General features: G+C 36.2%; 2 protein-coding genes across 2 annotated transcripts; both read left to right on the top strand.

Moving 5' to 3' along the window:
• Positions 1-1453: 1453 nt before the first annotated feature.
• LOC135270192 (olfactory receptor 5L1) lies at positions 1454-2332 on the top strand. The gene has a single exon (XM_064365528.1). It carries the CDS (start codon positions 1454-1456, stop codon positions 2330-2332), a length of 879 nt encoding a protein of 292 aa, XP_064221598.1.
• A 10019-nt stretch (positions 2333-12351) lies between these two features.
• On the top strand, positions 12352-13290 carry LOC105713382 (olfactory receptor 5D18). Its single transcript, XM_012447086.3, has one exon. The coding sequence runs from the start codon at positions 12352-12354 to the stop codon at positions 13288-13290; it is 939 nt and encodes a 312-aa protein (XP_012302509.3).
• The last annotated feature ends 3108 nt before the right edge of the window (positions 13291-16398 follow it).

The raw sequence follows: 16398 nt of genomic DNA, 5'->3' as shown, positions 1-16398 counted from the left end.
TATATACTACAATTGTGATCATCTTTCTGTTATTTGATACTTTATTTCTAAGTTTTAGTATTACAAATAATACTGCAATGTGGCGGTGGGAATTTTTCTTAATAATTTCCTGTGCACATCTTCGATCAGGTCTTCAAATAGATTGAAAGCAGTAAATTCATTTAGCATATAATTTTTTTTTTTTTTTTTTGAGACGGAGTTTTGCTCTTGTTACCCAGGCTGGAGTGCAATGGCGTGATCTCGGCTCACCGCAACCTCCGCCTCCTGGGTTCAGGCAATTCTCCTGCCTCAGCCTCCTGAGTAGCTGGGACTACAGGCACACGCCACCATGCTCAGCTAATTTTTTATATTTTTAGTAGAGACGGGGTTTCACCATGTTGACCAGGATGGTCTCTATCTCTTGACCTCGTGATCCACCTGCCTCGGCCTCCCAAAGTGCTGGGATTATAGGCGTGAGCCACCGTGCCCGGCCAGCATATAAATTTTTAAAGACTGCCTGTAATCCCAGCACTTTGGGAGGCCGAGGCGGGTGGATCACGAGGTCAAGAGATTGAGACCATCCCGGTCAACATGGTGAAACGCCGTCTCTACTAAAAATACAAAAAATTAGCTGGGCACGGTGGCGCGTGCCTGTAATCCCAGCTACTCAGGAGGCTGAGGCAGGAGAATTGCCTGAACCCAGGAGGCAGAGGTTGCGGTGAGCCGAGATTGCTCCATTGCACTCCAGCCTGGGTAACAAGAGCGAAACGCTGTCTCAAAAGAAAAAAAAAAAAATTTTAAAGACTGAAGAGTCATAGTTACAGTAGGTTGTCCTTAAGAGTACCAATTCCCTGAACCATGGCTGACACTGAAGAGTGTAATTAACCAAATCACGATGCTAATTTTATAGAGAAAATACTAATACAGATTATAAAATAAGTTTCTTCATCTAAAATATATTAATAAAATATGAACACTTGACTGTTAATATCTTAAATAAGTGTATTTCTCACCACTGTAGTGAAAAATTCAAAGAGAGGTATCATATATTCTAAATATTATTTTCTAGGATCTCAATATTTGGAGTTGGCTAAATACTGAATTTGAATTTGAATTTGAAAGAGTAAGGAGACTAATTAAATAATAACTTGACCTCATTCCTATTATTCAGTGCAGAGCTCTCAGTTGTGAAAGAGTAATTAAAGGAACTATACAAATTAATATAAATACTAATATTTTTGTTTGATCTTCAAATTAAAGTGTACATTTTATGCACTTGTATTATACGATGACAGAACTTTTTAAAATTTCACAAAAGTTTTTCTGATAAAAAAAGTTCTTTGCTGATAAAATTAACTATTCTACTTTTTCTGATAACTTTTTACAGGATAGAGCCAAAACTAAATTTTAGACTACATAATAGAGAATAATTTTTAAGTTTAGTTTTTCCTCCACTCTCATATAAATTGGAGACATGGACAAGGAAAACTGCACCACTGTGGCTGAGTTCATTCTCCTTGGACTATCAGACGCCCTGGAGTTCAGAGTCTGCCTCTTCCTGCTGTTCCTTCTCATCTATGGAGTCACGGTGTTAGCCAACCTGGGCATGATCGCATTGATTCAGGTCAGCTCTCGGCTCCACACCCCCATGTACTTTTTCCTCAGTCACTTGTCCTTTGTGGATTTCTGCTACTCCTCAATAATTGTGCCAAAGGTGTTGGCTAGTATATTTAACAAGGACAAAGCCATCTCCTTCCTGGGGTGCATGGTACAATTCTACTTGTTTTGCACTTGTGTGGTCACTGAGGTCTTCCTGCTGGCCGTGATGGCCTATGATCGCTTTGTGGCCATCTGTAATCCCCTGCTGTATATGGTCACCATGTCTCAGAAGCTGTGTGTAGAGCTGGTATCTTTCTGCTACTTCTGTGGGATGGTGTGTTCTCTGATTCACTTGTGCTTAGCTCTTAGGATCCCCATCTATAGATCCAATGTGATTAACCACTTCTTCTGTGATCTACCCCCTCTCTTAAGTCTTGCTTGCTCTGATGTCACTGTGAATGAGGTGCTGCTGTTCATGGTGGCCACTTTCAATGAGAGTGTTACCATCGTGATCATTCTCACCTCCTACCTGCTAATTCTCACCACCATCCTGAAGATGAGCTCTGTAGAGGGCAGGTGCAAAGCCTTCTCCACCTGTGCCTCCCACCTCACAGCCATCACCGTCTTCCATGGAACACTCCTTTCTGTTTATTGCCAACCCAGCTCAGGCACCAGTGGAGATGCTGACAAAGTGGCCACCGTGTTCTACACGGTTGTGATTCCCATGCTGAACCCCCTGATCTATATAGCCTGAGGAATAAGGATGTGAAAGCAGCTCTCAGAAAAGTGATGGGCTCCAAAATTCACTCCTAGGGAAGACTTTATTAGCAGATTCAGGATTCCCAATTAGTGGCAGGTAGGGGGTTCACAGAAGGGATGCAGTGTTGGAGTAAAGAGAAGAAGCAGCTCAGTAGTTATGAGCAAGCCTTTTTTTAATTTTAATTTTAATTTTTTATTGCATTTTAGGTTTTGGGGTACATGTGAAAAACATGCAAGGTTGTTGCATAGGTGCACACGTGGCAGTGTGATTTGCTGCCTTCCTCCCCTTCACCCATATCTGGCATTTCTCCCCATGCCATCTCCCCCCAACTCCCCAACCCCCGCTGTCCCCCCCACTCCCCCCCAACAGACCCCAGGGTATAGTGCTCCCCTCCCTGTGTCCATGTGTTCCCATTGTTCAACACCCATCTATGAGTGAGAACATGCGATGTTTGAAGCCTTTTTTGATTCATTTTGTGCTTCTTAAACTTTAAGGAGTAGGATTGAACGCATTTCAAAAATTGCCACCAACTTTTTAAAAATAAATATGGAATGTTTTAAATGAATATGAGGAACAGTATTGTTAAGATAGAAACGTTTAGTTTTCTCTAAAGCCATTACAAGTCTTCTAATGAAGAACTTACCAGGGTTACGCTTTATTTCAGTTTACATTATGTAAACTATGATTCTTTTCAAAATAAAATTTTCATTATTCTATATTGGTGATTATACCATCATTGAAGTTTGTAGAATTCCATATATATATGGAATATGTAGATAATATATATGTATTTCACATATATGCTAGTAGATAATATATATTTTCCACACATATATTCCGTATATATATAAAATGTGTATATATTTATCATTTTTGACTTTTTGGTTTATTTTGTTTTATTCTTTATTATTTTGTTGCTGTTGTTTTAGTTTTCAGTATTGTTGGAACTTTGGATACTATGTTACCTGATAGATGAAGAAAATAATAATTTCATAGGATTCTAGGAAAATTTAATTAAAGAAGCTGGAATCACATGGAGCTTAGAATAATCCCTGAAACATAATTAGTAGTTCTCTCTCTTTCTCTCTATCTTTGCTATATACATACATATATTATATATATAAACGTGTGCATGATCGTTTAGAAGCATTATTTTGAATCACAGCATTTCTGAATTAACTGTCTTCTCTTACTTTATGTCTTATCTTCACACTAACTCTAAAATTCATTAAGAAAGAGATGCTTACTGACACTTATAAAAGGAATTTTAATCTCTGTTCATGTTCTTTTCATGCGTTTTTGGTTTTGCTGAACTGCGTTTTATTTCACACTTTCCATATGTACTCAAACCACATTTCTTATTCTGTATTGAATTATATGCACTATGAGGCTTTGTTTGTGACTTCGTTATGATTTACGTCAATTTCCTCATTGTATTTACTTGTTTGACAAGATTCTGAAAAATTTTATAGTATGATAACATATGTGAAAGAAGAAAGAAAGGCAAAACAGAAAGCAATAGGAAGGGGTAGAAGCAAACTTAGTAGATAATAAAGATGAGGAATTATTTAAATGTTATTAAAACAAAATTTGCCAGCATATGAGAAAATAGTTACAGTTCTAAAGTTTGAAAAGGTAAATAAAAATCCCTTAATCTTAATTTGAAATAGAAATTTGCTTTGAAATAAAATTTTTCTCCTAATTACCACTAAAACCTATAACCTGGTTGTTGTGAACATTCTTATTCCTCAAATTTTCTCTGAAAAGAAACCTTTTCCCTCTAAACAGAGCTAGTGTTTCTTAGAGAAATGGCTAATTTGAAGTCTAGGACAGAAAATACGTAAGATGAGCCTTGGGCTGTTCAATGTTCCAGGAAGCTAGAATACCATGAACAGTTAATCAGATTGTCTCTAAGACACATAGGAAGCAATTTAAAATGGCTGCCACCGGTTTATTGTTAGAACATTTTAACGTAAAAATGAATATTGAGGCAATTGATTTAAAAGCCTAATGTATGTTTATATCTAGATACTAAAAAATAAAATATATGAGAAATCAGTGGTTATCATTAATGGTTTTTAGGGTATCATTACTCTGAAAACACATTATTAAAAAAATTCATTCTAATTTTGATTCAAAATAACTGGAAAAAATATGTCTTTAAGGCAATTGGGATAATTTAAACATGCATTGAGTATTTAATGATATTAAGAATATGATGATGATTTTGTTAGGTGCAGTTTTGGCATGGGTGTTTGGTTTGAACATTAAAAACACTCCAATCAAAAAGTGACAGACTATCAGGTATTACACTTATTACCTGAGTGATTAAATAATATGTATACCAAATCCCCATGACACCAATTTACGTATATAACAAACTTGCATTTGTACTCCTGAACCTAAAACAAAAGCCATAAAATGAAGATACTCTAATCAGAAGTTGATAGTTTGGCCTCCGTCATACTTCAGCATCACCACACCCTGGAGGCACTGAAGGCTCACCAGAGTATCCTGCAGGAATATTGGATAAAAATGCCACTTCCAGGTGTTCAAATCAGAAGCTAAGAGATCCAATAGATTTTCTGATTGTTCAGGGACAGAGCAGGGAATCAAGTGGTATGTAAGTGGGTGGAGCAGGAGGACTTAGAGTGAGCCTGGATTTCAACTTTTGCTCTATGTCTACTTTTAGTTCTTCAATTTTGTTAAGAAAAATCTTACCGCTAGCCATAATACTTTTCTGAGTTCTCAATTTTATCTGATCTTCCCATAAATACCACTAGGCTGATTGTTTAGAATGAGTGCTCTCTAATTTTTTTTTTTTTTTAACATAGAAGTCTTGGGCTGGGCATGGTGGCCTGTAGTCCTTGCACTTTGGAAGGCTGAGGCAGGCAGAACACTTGTGGTCAGGAGTTTGAGACCAGTCTGGCCAACTTGGTGAAACTCTGTCTCTACTAAAAATACAAAAGTTAGATGGGCATAGTGGTATACATCCCTGTAGTTCCAGCTAATGGGAAGGCTGAGGCAGGAGAATTGCTTGAACCTGGGAGGCAGAGGTTGTAGCGAGCTGAGATTGTGTACTGTACTCCAGCCTGGGTGACAGAGCAAGACACTGTCTCTGTCTCTCTCTTTCTGTCTCTCTCTTTCTCTCTCTCTCTCTATATATAGTCTCTCTAATTCAAAGGATCTGTCTTCTTTCAATTAATAATTAGTATCTTCACTGGTATATATAGTCAAATAGGACTTAATTCAACAAGGCTTTTGTGGAAAGACCACAGAAGATAACTTTCTAGGATTAAAATAAACCTTTGCTAGGGATGCAAGGGGTCTGTCTGGAGTGAGCACAGAAAATGTAGCCTCCATGATCCAAAAATTCACTCAGATTTCTCGTCTCTCACTGAATGTGAGACATCTTCCATCATTGATCTGATAATCTGTGACACTGGGCAGGCAACACTGGGATGGGAATTTCCCAGCACAAATCCAGGGAACAAGGTTGAGATGGCAAAAACCGTGAGAGGTTGGCATGTTAGGACAAAGAAAGTGCTGCTTAAAATCATGTGCCTCCGTTCCTCAGTCTTTTGACACTGACCTGTACCTGTGTGCTGTACCTTATGTTTCCTCTCCTTATGACAAATGACACAAAAAGACAAAGATGAAGGAAGACAGATTATTTCTGAGATCAAAAGGATGAAATAAAAATGAAGAGTACTCACAAGACACCAAAAGGCATTTTTTTTTAATGAAATAACTAGTTTACAAGTATTTTCTTCTGCCAATTCCAATTTAGAGAGGGAAGAAGACTCTGAATCTTACCACTCTTGCCTTAATCTGCTTCCACAGCAGAAATCCAAGAAGCTGACAGGAAGGAATCTGACCTATGAAGGCCTTTTGTCAGAGGTTCAAGATCTGAGATGCAGCAGTTCAGGAGTGAGCAATGTTCCAACCAGTAAAGGATGGCCCCACGCTGAAGCCAACTTCCTTATGGGATCCAAAGATCACCCTAAACCCCCTCTAAGCTCTTTGTGAGCTCTTCATCTAGTAACCAAATTGAAAACAGTCATAATTTTAAAAAGCTCAAGATCACTGGTGAATAGAGAAATGCAAATGAAAACTACAATGAGATACTATCTAACAGCAGTCAGAATAGTTACTATTAAAAAGTCAAATTACCCATCTAACAAAGGGCTAGTATCCAGAATCTACAAAGATCTAAAGCAGATTTACAAGAAAAAAAAAATCTCATCCAAAAGTGGGCGAAGGATATGAACAGACACTTTTCAAAAGAAGATATTTATGTGGCCCACAAACATATGAAAAAAATGCTTATCATCACTAGACAACAAAAAAATGAAAAAATGCTCATCATCACTGGTCATTAGAAAAAGGCAAATCAAGACCACATTGAGATACCAACTTGCGCTAGTTAGAATGGTGATCATTAAAAAATCTGGAAACAACAGATGCTGGAGAGGATGTGGAGAAATAGGAACACCCTTACACTGTTGGTGGGAGTGTAAATTAGTTCAACCATTGTGGAAGAGAGTGTGGTGATTCCTCAAGGATCTAGAAATAGAAATACCATTTGACCCAGCAATCCCAAAGGCATATACCCAAAGGATTATCCCCAAAGATATATACCCAAAGGATTATAAATTGTTCTATTATACTGGGCATATACCCAAAGGATTATAAATCGTTCTATTATAAAGACACAGGCACACGTATGTTCACTGCAGCACTGTTTACAATAGCAAAGATCTGGAACAAACCCAAATGCCCATCAATGATAAACTGGATAAAGAAAAGGTGGCACATATACACAATGGAATACTATGCAGCCATAACAAAGGATGAGTTTATGTCCTTTGTAGGGACATAGATGAACCTGGAAACCATCATTCTCAGCAAACTGACACAAGAACAGAAAACCAAACACCACACCTTCTCACTCATAGGTGGTTGTTGAACAAAGAGAACACATGGACACAGGGAGGGAAACATCACACAATAGGGTCTGTTGGATGGTGGGGGGCTAGGGGAAGGATAGATGGGGGTGGGGAGGTTGGGGAGGGATAACATTGGGAGAAATGCTGGATGTAGGTGATGGGGGATGGAGCAAACTACCATGGCATATGTGTACCTATGCAACAATCCTGCAAGATCTTCACATGTACTCTAGAACTTAAAGTATAATAATAAAAAAGAAGTTTTACATCAGAAAACAAACAAACAAACAAAAAGTCAAACAATAAGAGATGCTGGTGAGGTTGTGGAGAAAATGGAAAGATATACACTCTTGGTGGGAGTGTAAATTAGTTCAGCCATGTGGAAGTCAGGCTGGCAATTCCTCAAAGAACTAAAGACAAAAATTTCAGTCAACCCAGGAATCTCATTACTGGGTATATGCCCAAAGGATTATAAATCATTCTATAACAAAGACACATGCATATGTATATTCATTGCAGCACTATTAACAATAGCATGGACATGGAATCATCCTAAATATACATCAAAGATAGACTGGAAAAACAAAATGCAGTACACATACACCATGGAATACTATGCAGCTATAAAAAACAAACGATATCATGTACTTTGCAGGGACATGGATGGAGCTGGAGGCCATTATCCTTAGCAAACTAACACAGAAACAGAAAACCAAATGCCACATGCTCTCACTTATAAGTGAGAGCAAAATGGTGAGAACACATGAACACACAGAGGAGAACAACACACTGTGACCCTTCAGAGGGTGCAGGGTGAGCAGAAAGAGATGATCAGGAAAAACAAGTAATGGGTACTAGGCTTAATGCCTGGGTGATGAAATAATCTGTACAACAACCCACCATGAAGCAAGTTTACCTTTGCAACAAACCTGCACATGTACCCTTGAACTTAAAATACATTTTTTAAGGCACACTAATTTGATTAGTTTCACATATACATGGAGATCGATCTTCACAAGACAGTGATGTCTGAAGAAGTGGCCAAAGCAAGATGCTTTCACACTTTGTAGACAAAGAACAATAAATTTTAGAAGAATTACAGGACAAAGAAAATATGGCTAGAACAGTGAAATTTTCCAGGGGAGTCACTAAGCGATAGATGAGGACGCTGTAAACCAGGTGGAAGATAAGGGTTTCTCATTAAGTATGTTTATTCAGGTCACTTGCAGTCTCTAATTTCAAGTCTCTTGTGATAAGAGCCACTTTGTAGCCCTGGAATGGAGAAGGTGCCTATCCCAGAAGAACCTTCAGCACTTGCTGTATGCAGGAAGGGACAGATCAGTTCATCTTTTCTAAAACTACATTTTTCTCAACGTTTTTTACTCAGAATAATCAATATACAAATCTGGAATATTTTGGGGTGGCACATCCTTCACTCCATTAAAATATTACAATAGTATACGTTTACATTAAAAAATTGTGTTTTCTGAAAACATTCAGTTTGTGTGTGTGTGTGCACGTGCACATGTGCGTGTGTGTGTACAATGTCTCTGTTCTCTAATTTCCCATAGTTCTTGTAGGATTGACTCTATTTCCAGTTATATAGAAGGTCATATTAATCATTTAAGAAATATTCCTGGTACATATACTTTGTATTAGATCAGTTAGTGATCTAAGAGCATGGAACATGTCAGTAAAAAAAATGAAAAAATGAAAAATCCCTGCTTTCCTGGAACATTTTTCTAGGAGGAACAAACAAGAATATGTAGTCATGTTTCACTTAACATTATCAGTAAGTTCTGGGAAAGTGTGACTTTAAACAAAACAACCTACAGTTGATCCTCAAATAATGTCATTTTATTCCACATTATTTTGTTGTAACATTGTTGAGAAAAATAGTTTTATTATATATTATTTTACTTAAAGTCACAATTTCCAAAATCCCACTGATGATGTTAAGTGAGGACGTACCATAATATAAAAAAATACGTAATGATTAAAAATATGTTTTAACCATGTTAAGTATTTTAAACAATAAATTTGGGTAGTGAGGGGACTCTTAAATTATAATAGTGTATTCACAGAAGGTTTAACCAAAAATTTTACATTTGAGCAAAAAAGTAAGGGAATTCCAGGCAGAGAAAACTCCAGTAGAATAGTCTAAAGGAAGGAGTGTGCTATTTTTTGAACAAATTACAGAAGGTCAGAATAGCTGGAGAAGACAGCAGGGAAAAGGAGTAATGAATAGGACAGAGATTCAACAGGGATGACAATATCATCCAATTGAATATTTACTTTGTAATATTTCTGCTTTAATTCTAAATAAGTCAGGATGACCTGAAAGCTAGATCTTCATATTTTTCAATATGGTCCCAGTGTGTGGTGTGGAGGAAGAGAATTATGCCTGGCAAATAGTAGTCAGTGAATCAGCATCGGATACTAATGATCTTAAAATTACACACGTTCTTATAATTGCAGAAATATCTGGAAGTGATCAGAGGGCCAAGGAAGATGACTTTCAAACATAAATTGTTTTATATGAGGTGCTCCTGATGCTATTATAGTTGTCTGCAGGTTTTCTAGTATATCAGAATTACATCAGAAGATGGTGATTAATTTAAATTGTCTTTTTTGTGACCTCAGGAGACTGAGGCAATAGGTAGTCTCTAGGGTTCATGTCTCCTAGGTTGTAACTGTAGATATAAGATATCTTATATCTTAGATATAAGAATGCCTGTGTCATTCTCAGCCTGGAAACATGCTACCTTTGCCATCAGCAGGTTTGCTTTAGGATTCTAAAACAGATCGATATTAATTTCAATCTATATAACAACTTAGGAGGAGGAAAATGCACCCTTAGAACTCAACAGGTCTTGAAAAATATGTGTGAATGTGAGAAGAACAGAAAATGCTCTCTTTCTGCAAAGGTTTTTTCGGAAGGTCTGACTCCTGAACCACAGTCCCGTGAAAAACTGGTACCTGGGATGGGGAAATAGAAGAGGCTTGAAAATATTGGGAATGTGTATTGCCTTGCTTCTGTTAAGTTTTGGAGGAAAAGTCAACGTAGAATAGACAATATTTAAGTAAACTGAAATGAACATAGACTCTCTAGTGAAAAAAAAAATAGAAGTCACCGCTGTAATTAAGATTATATAACAGGAAACACATGTCAGTCCTAAAAGCAAAAATAATAGTTAAATTTGAATGGAAAGAAATTATAGGTAAGAAGGTTTCATCTGTCCTATTTCCTGGATTCAAATATGGAAACTTTTATTAGCTACTTAATAGTTTCATTTGGAGCATAAAGGCCATTATATAAAATGTAACATTAATTTAAAATAAATATTTAAATGTCTTAGATAAATAAAACCCAGTATTAAGAAAAAATGTTCTGGCCAGGAGTGGTGGCTCACACATGTAATCTCAGCTACTCAGGAGGCTGAGGCAGGAGAACCACTTGAACCCAGGAGGCAGAGGTTATAGTGAGCCAAGATCATGCCACTGTACTTCAGCATGGGCAATAGAGCGAGACTCTGTCTCAAAAAACAAAACAAAACAAAACAAAAATGAAAGAAAACAGAAAAAAATATCCTAATTAGAGTATCTTGGTTTGTGATGGATGATTGTCTTTTGAGATGTCATTAATACACAAACTCATGAGTGTAGGAAGAGAGGGCCCTTGAATGTCTTGGTCTTGCATGTAACCTAACATCTTTTTTGATGGACTGTCTAAAAGCTTTCTTGGATTATGTGAATAATGATAATGTCTATTATAATAGAGAAAGACATTACAGATATAATGGGATCTGAGAGGTGTTGGACAGTAATTAGAGCAATATAATGATTCTTTCCTACTACTGGTTTCTGTTTTCTCATGAACTATCTTCATGTTGCAGTACTGCCTCAAGATTTTAGTCCTCCTTCATAGGTAATAGTTGGACACAATGAATATACAATGTATCCTGAAGGGAGAGAAGAGAAGTAGAGATGGAGACAGGGAGGACCTTGAAGAAAACGGAAGTTTGCAAGTCAGACTCTTACAATAGTTAGTTCTGGGTGAGAAGATTTCCCCAAACCCCTTTCTCATGTGTTTTATCTTGCTACTTTCTAATATATCTTTGTGGCAGTAACTGTCATTGGACTATGAGTCTCTAGTTTGCTTACTAATCGAAAGTACGGTTATTAATAAAGGGAATATGTTAGGATCTAGACCTAGATAATGGAACAGTTTGGTGTGGGTAGAGCATACATGGCTAGGAGTCTGAGGATTGGAACTCTAGTCATAGATGGGTAGATTGGTCTTCATATGCTATCTATAGGAAATTCAAAGTTTCACTAGCTTCTACTTTGTCACCTCTACAATAAAGAATGAACTAGGTTATCTGTATTACCTGTTCAAATTTTATTATTTCTCAAGCAATGAGGAAAGATCGATAATTAGCACAGCCTGAGTTGAGGAGCATATTCTCTGAAACAATTAGTTAAGTTGTATTTTGAAGTCAGATTTTCTGGGTCAGACAAAGATTAAAGTGCTATATGGAATTAACAATAAAGGCACAAATATTAAGTGTTAGGGCTATTGATAGTTAATGCCATCGTATAAACATAGGGTGTGAAAACTAATTTGTTTATAAAATTTTGATTCGTATTACTGATTACAAGGTGTACATAATCTTGTAATCAGTAACTACAAGAGAGCATCATATTATGCTAGGATTATGTTTTATAAATTTATAATGCTCAGGAGGCCTGAAATATTTGATTTAGAGTAATCACAGATATCTAATCTCTTTTTCCTATACTTATAAATGTTAAAAATTATAGTTAGTAACTTAATATTTGACTCAATAATTATATTTTTCTAAAGAAATTAAAACACATTAAATATATTTTACATTTTAGATATTTAGTAAATCTTGAACAATAAACTCATAGATTCTAAAAGAGATATTTTGCTTCATCCTTCAGGATCCGTCAAGGTACTCAACCACGTTTCTTATTTTCTTACTCTCCTTAACATTTTTGTTTTCAGAACTAACTTTCAGATTCTGAGAAACAGAAACGATGTTACTGGCAGATAGAAATACAAGTGGGACCACGTTTACCCTCTTGGGCTTCTCAGATTACCCAGAACTGCAAGTCCCACTCTTCCTGGTTTTTCTGGCCATCTACAGTGTGACTGTGGTAGGGAATATTGGGTTGATTGCGATCATCAAAATCAATCCCAAACTGCACACCCCCATGTACTTTTTCCTCAGCCACCTCTCCTTTGTGGATTTCTGCTATTCCTCCATCATTGCTCCCAAGATGTTGGTGAGCCTCGTTGTCAAAGACAGAACCATTTCATTTTTAGACTGTGTAGTACAATTCTTTTTCTTCTGTACCTTTGTGGTCACTGAGTCCTTTTTATTAGCTGTGATGGCCTATGACCGCTTCGTGGCCATTTGCAACCCTCTGGTCTACACAGTTGCCATGTCCCAGAAACTCTGCGTGGTGCTGGTTGTGGGATCCTATGCCTGGGGAATCACATGTTCTGTGATACTGACGTGTTCTGCTTTAAAGTTATCTTTTCATGGTTTCAACACAATCAATCACTTCTTCTGTGAGTTATCTTCCCTGATATCACTCTCTTGCTCTAATACTTCCCTCAACCAGTGGCTGCTTTTCTTTTTTGCCACCTTTAATGAAGTCAGCACACTACTCATCATTCTCACATCTTATGTGTTCATCGTTGTAACCATCCTCAAGATGCGTTACAGTGGGTACCGCAAAGCCTTCTCCACCTGTGCCTCCCACCTGACCGCCATCACCATCTTCCATGGCACCATCCTCTTTCTCTACTGTGTGCCCAACTCCAAAAACTCCAGGCACACAGTTAAAGTGGCCTCTGTATTTTACACAGTGGTGATCCCTATGTTGAATCCCCTGATCTACAGTTTGAGGAATAAAGATGTCAAGTATACAGTCACCAAGATACTGGACAGCAAAGTCTTCACTTGTTGAGCCTGTTACTTTAGTGGAGTTTGTCACATATGTAAATAGTGTGTCCATATATATTGATCTTAAATCTATCTTTATAAATACATAGAGTTAAGGTTGTACAACTGAACGAAATGGATTTTGTTTTCAACAGATTAAACTTAACTCTGCCTCTTACCTTCTGAGAAACAACAGTAATCGCTCTAATCGTTGCTATTTCACTTATGAAATTAGTATAACATGGGTTAGATCATAGTTTGATTGTGAAGGTTAAAATATAATGGACACCTTGTGTAAGTCAATGAATATTATTAATTCTATATCCCTTTCTTATAAAATACCAGGAATAGACTAAGTGCTCAATAAACATAAGAATTTCTTTTATAAATGTGCAAAATAAGTTAAAGAAGAGATAGTCCTCGTCCTCAAGGATCCAAAACTGTGTTGATAATAGGACAATGAAGTGGCTATTGTATAAGGCAAAAATTGATAAGTACAAAAGAGAGTTTGAGAGAAGAGAAAGTTCAAGTCCATTTAGGAATTTTAGAAGGATGTCTTAATGAAACAGGTATTGTTTGAAACTGGCTTTTGAAAAGGATATGGGCAGAGTCTAGGAGACACATTTCAGTGAGAAAAGAGTTTTATTCAGGAGAAAACAATGTGAGTGAAACTAAGGAGATAAGAATGTAATACACAGTCAAAGAGTCAAAGATCTAGTATGTATTTTATTGAGCTAACATAATAGAATGTGTGTGTGTTGTATTATGTGTATAGTTTTAATACAATATTAATAGTTTTAATACAAATTTTAATACAATATGGGCTATATTCTGACTGTGTTTTTAAAGGAGCTCTAGTGTGACAGTCTGATAAACTAAAATAGACTCTTCCAGAAGCTGAGAAATAATGGATCAGATCTTAGAAAATCTTATGTACCAAATTAGGGATGACGAACACCTGCCCAACCTGTATGTCACACTGTTAGACATCACAAACAGTATCAATCCATTATGACTTTTTTTCTTTTATGATAAGTATGGAAATAATCTCTGAATCCTTCTCAACAGAACTCCCAACTACCTTTATGAAAAGGTAGTTGGAGTAGTCTTTAGTGTTGAAAGCTAGTTGGCTACATAACTTAATCAAAATAAAATAAAAATCAGGTAATCATTAATATCAAGACCTATTTAACATAGCAAATTAAAAATGCTATCTTTTTCTTACCTTAATAACTCACTTTCATTTGAATAATTTGTATACCCTACTCTTTTTCAATGTTTCAAAATACAATCCCAAATAAATCAGCAATATGGTGGAATAATTAAATTTCTAGGTGTTTTGTTATGTAAGAAAAAATAATATCAGGAAAAATTTTATGTAAACTTCTTAAACTTATTTAAAATGTTCATATTATTTTAGCCTTATGGTGATTATTGAAGTTATGATAATTATAGTGATTCATTTAATATTTATTATTTGATTAAAAATCAACTAAATAATCCTCGTATATGGAAACATTTTTTTAAATGTAAGGAACAGTGTTTTAGATAATGAATGCCAGAGGAGGGAATACTTTTTCTCTTGATATCTGTATCTTGAGGTATTAAAAAATTTATTCTTCATATGCATCTCGTACTTATACAGTTTCTAATTTTCTCAAAAGTTGGGACATTGTTTTAATATTACATTGCATCCTAAATTTCACTGTCTTTTGAAATTCTGAAAAGCTGCCATGTGAACAAGCATAAAATAGCATATTTGATAATGAGAAAAATTAACCCATATGCCTATCACAAGGGCTGTTCTCTGCCAACCTAGCAGACTTGAGTGTGAAGCCCTGTTAGATGATCAGACCTGCCAGCTGATAGCATACACACAAGCAAGACAAGCCAAGATCAGCCATGCCAGGGACAGATCGGCAGAACCACCTGGATGACCCATGCAATAGAGTCACAAACAATAAGAGGTTGCTATGTTCAGCCAATAGGTTTTGGAGTGGTTTGTTATGCAGTCATTAGAGTCACTTACTTTCTCAAATTCTGAGAAGGCTACCAAAAACCTTCCCAAAGTTTTATTATGTAATAATTCACCATCTTATATTATTCCACATTGAGGAAACAGTTTAAAATAATAAAATTGTTTTAAATTTAAAATTGTTGATAATGTTTTATTCAGATGGCATCTTATGTGGTTTAAGTATAAGTCATCAAAAATTTAGTGCTAAAAAAAAAAATTTAGTGCTTCACATTTATATTATCCAATTTATGGATAATGACCATGAAATTAATCAAAACAATTTTAAATTTAAATTAACTTTAAAAAACACCTCCCACCCTTTTAAGCCTAAGATATATAAGTTATGTAGCTTTCTTGTGAGTGGGTTGCCTATATCACATAAGACACCGCTGGTAATGATGTTCTTTGTAGATTCATTTTCAGCTTTCTATCATGACTCTCATCTTCAAGAGATACATTTTGTGACAATAGTTTGGCATTACACTAAGAGCAAAATGAATAGATATTAAACAAATGTTTTCATCATTCTACTATATATCTGAGTACATATAGTATACTATGTATGTGTACATTATGTATAAACACATATTCAATAACCAATAGGTAAATTTTATACATATACACATATATATATATATATATAGATAGATAGATAAATAGATGATAGATATATTTTGAGACACGTTCTCTCTTTGTCAGCCAGGATGGAGTGTAGTGGTCCAAACACAGCTCACTGCAGACTGGAACTCCGGGGTCAAATGATCCTCCAGTCTCAGACTCTCAAGTAGCTGGGAATATAGGTGCATACCACCCACCTGGCTAACTTTTGTATTTTTGTAGAGATAAGGTTTTTCCATGATGCCCAAGGTGGTCTGTAACTCCTGTGATCAAGCGATCTGCCCACTTTGGCCCCCTTCCAATGCACTCAGATCAGAGGCACTAGTCCCCATACCTGGCCAAGGTTATATTGGCTAGAATACTTGTCAACTGCAATTCTTTTCGATAAAGAAATTTACAGACAACTTAGAGAAACAGGTCATGCCATGGGTTTGAAGTGTCAATTAAAGACAACTTCAGCCCTCATGGATAACATTTCAAGTTTAGGATTTGGATGTT

Source organism: Aotus nancymaae, unplaced genomic scaffold (assembly GCF_030222135.1).
Source record: "Aotus nancymaae isolate 86718 unplaced genomic scaffold, 86718_ANA_hifiasm-v0.15.2.pri h1tg000059l, whole genome shotgun sequence".
Taxonomy (NCBI): domain Eukaryota; kingdom Metazoa; phylum Chordata; class Mammalia; order Primates; family Aotidae; genus Aotus; species Aotus nancymaae.
The sequence above is the reverse complement of the archived record's forward strand: the minus strand, read 5'-3'. Positions and strand labels throughout refer to the sequence as shown.

Coding starts and splice junctions, on each gene's coding strand:
- LOC105713382 (XM_012447086.3), top strand. CDS start 12,352: ATGTTACTGGCAGATAGAAATACAAGTGGGACCACGTTTACCCTCTTG.
- LOC135270192 (XM_064365528.1), top strand. CDS start 1,454: ATGGACAAGGAAAACTGCACCACTGTGGCTGAGTTCATTCTCCTTGGA.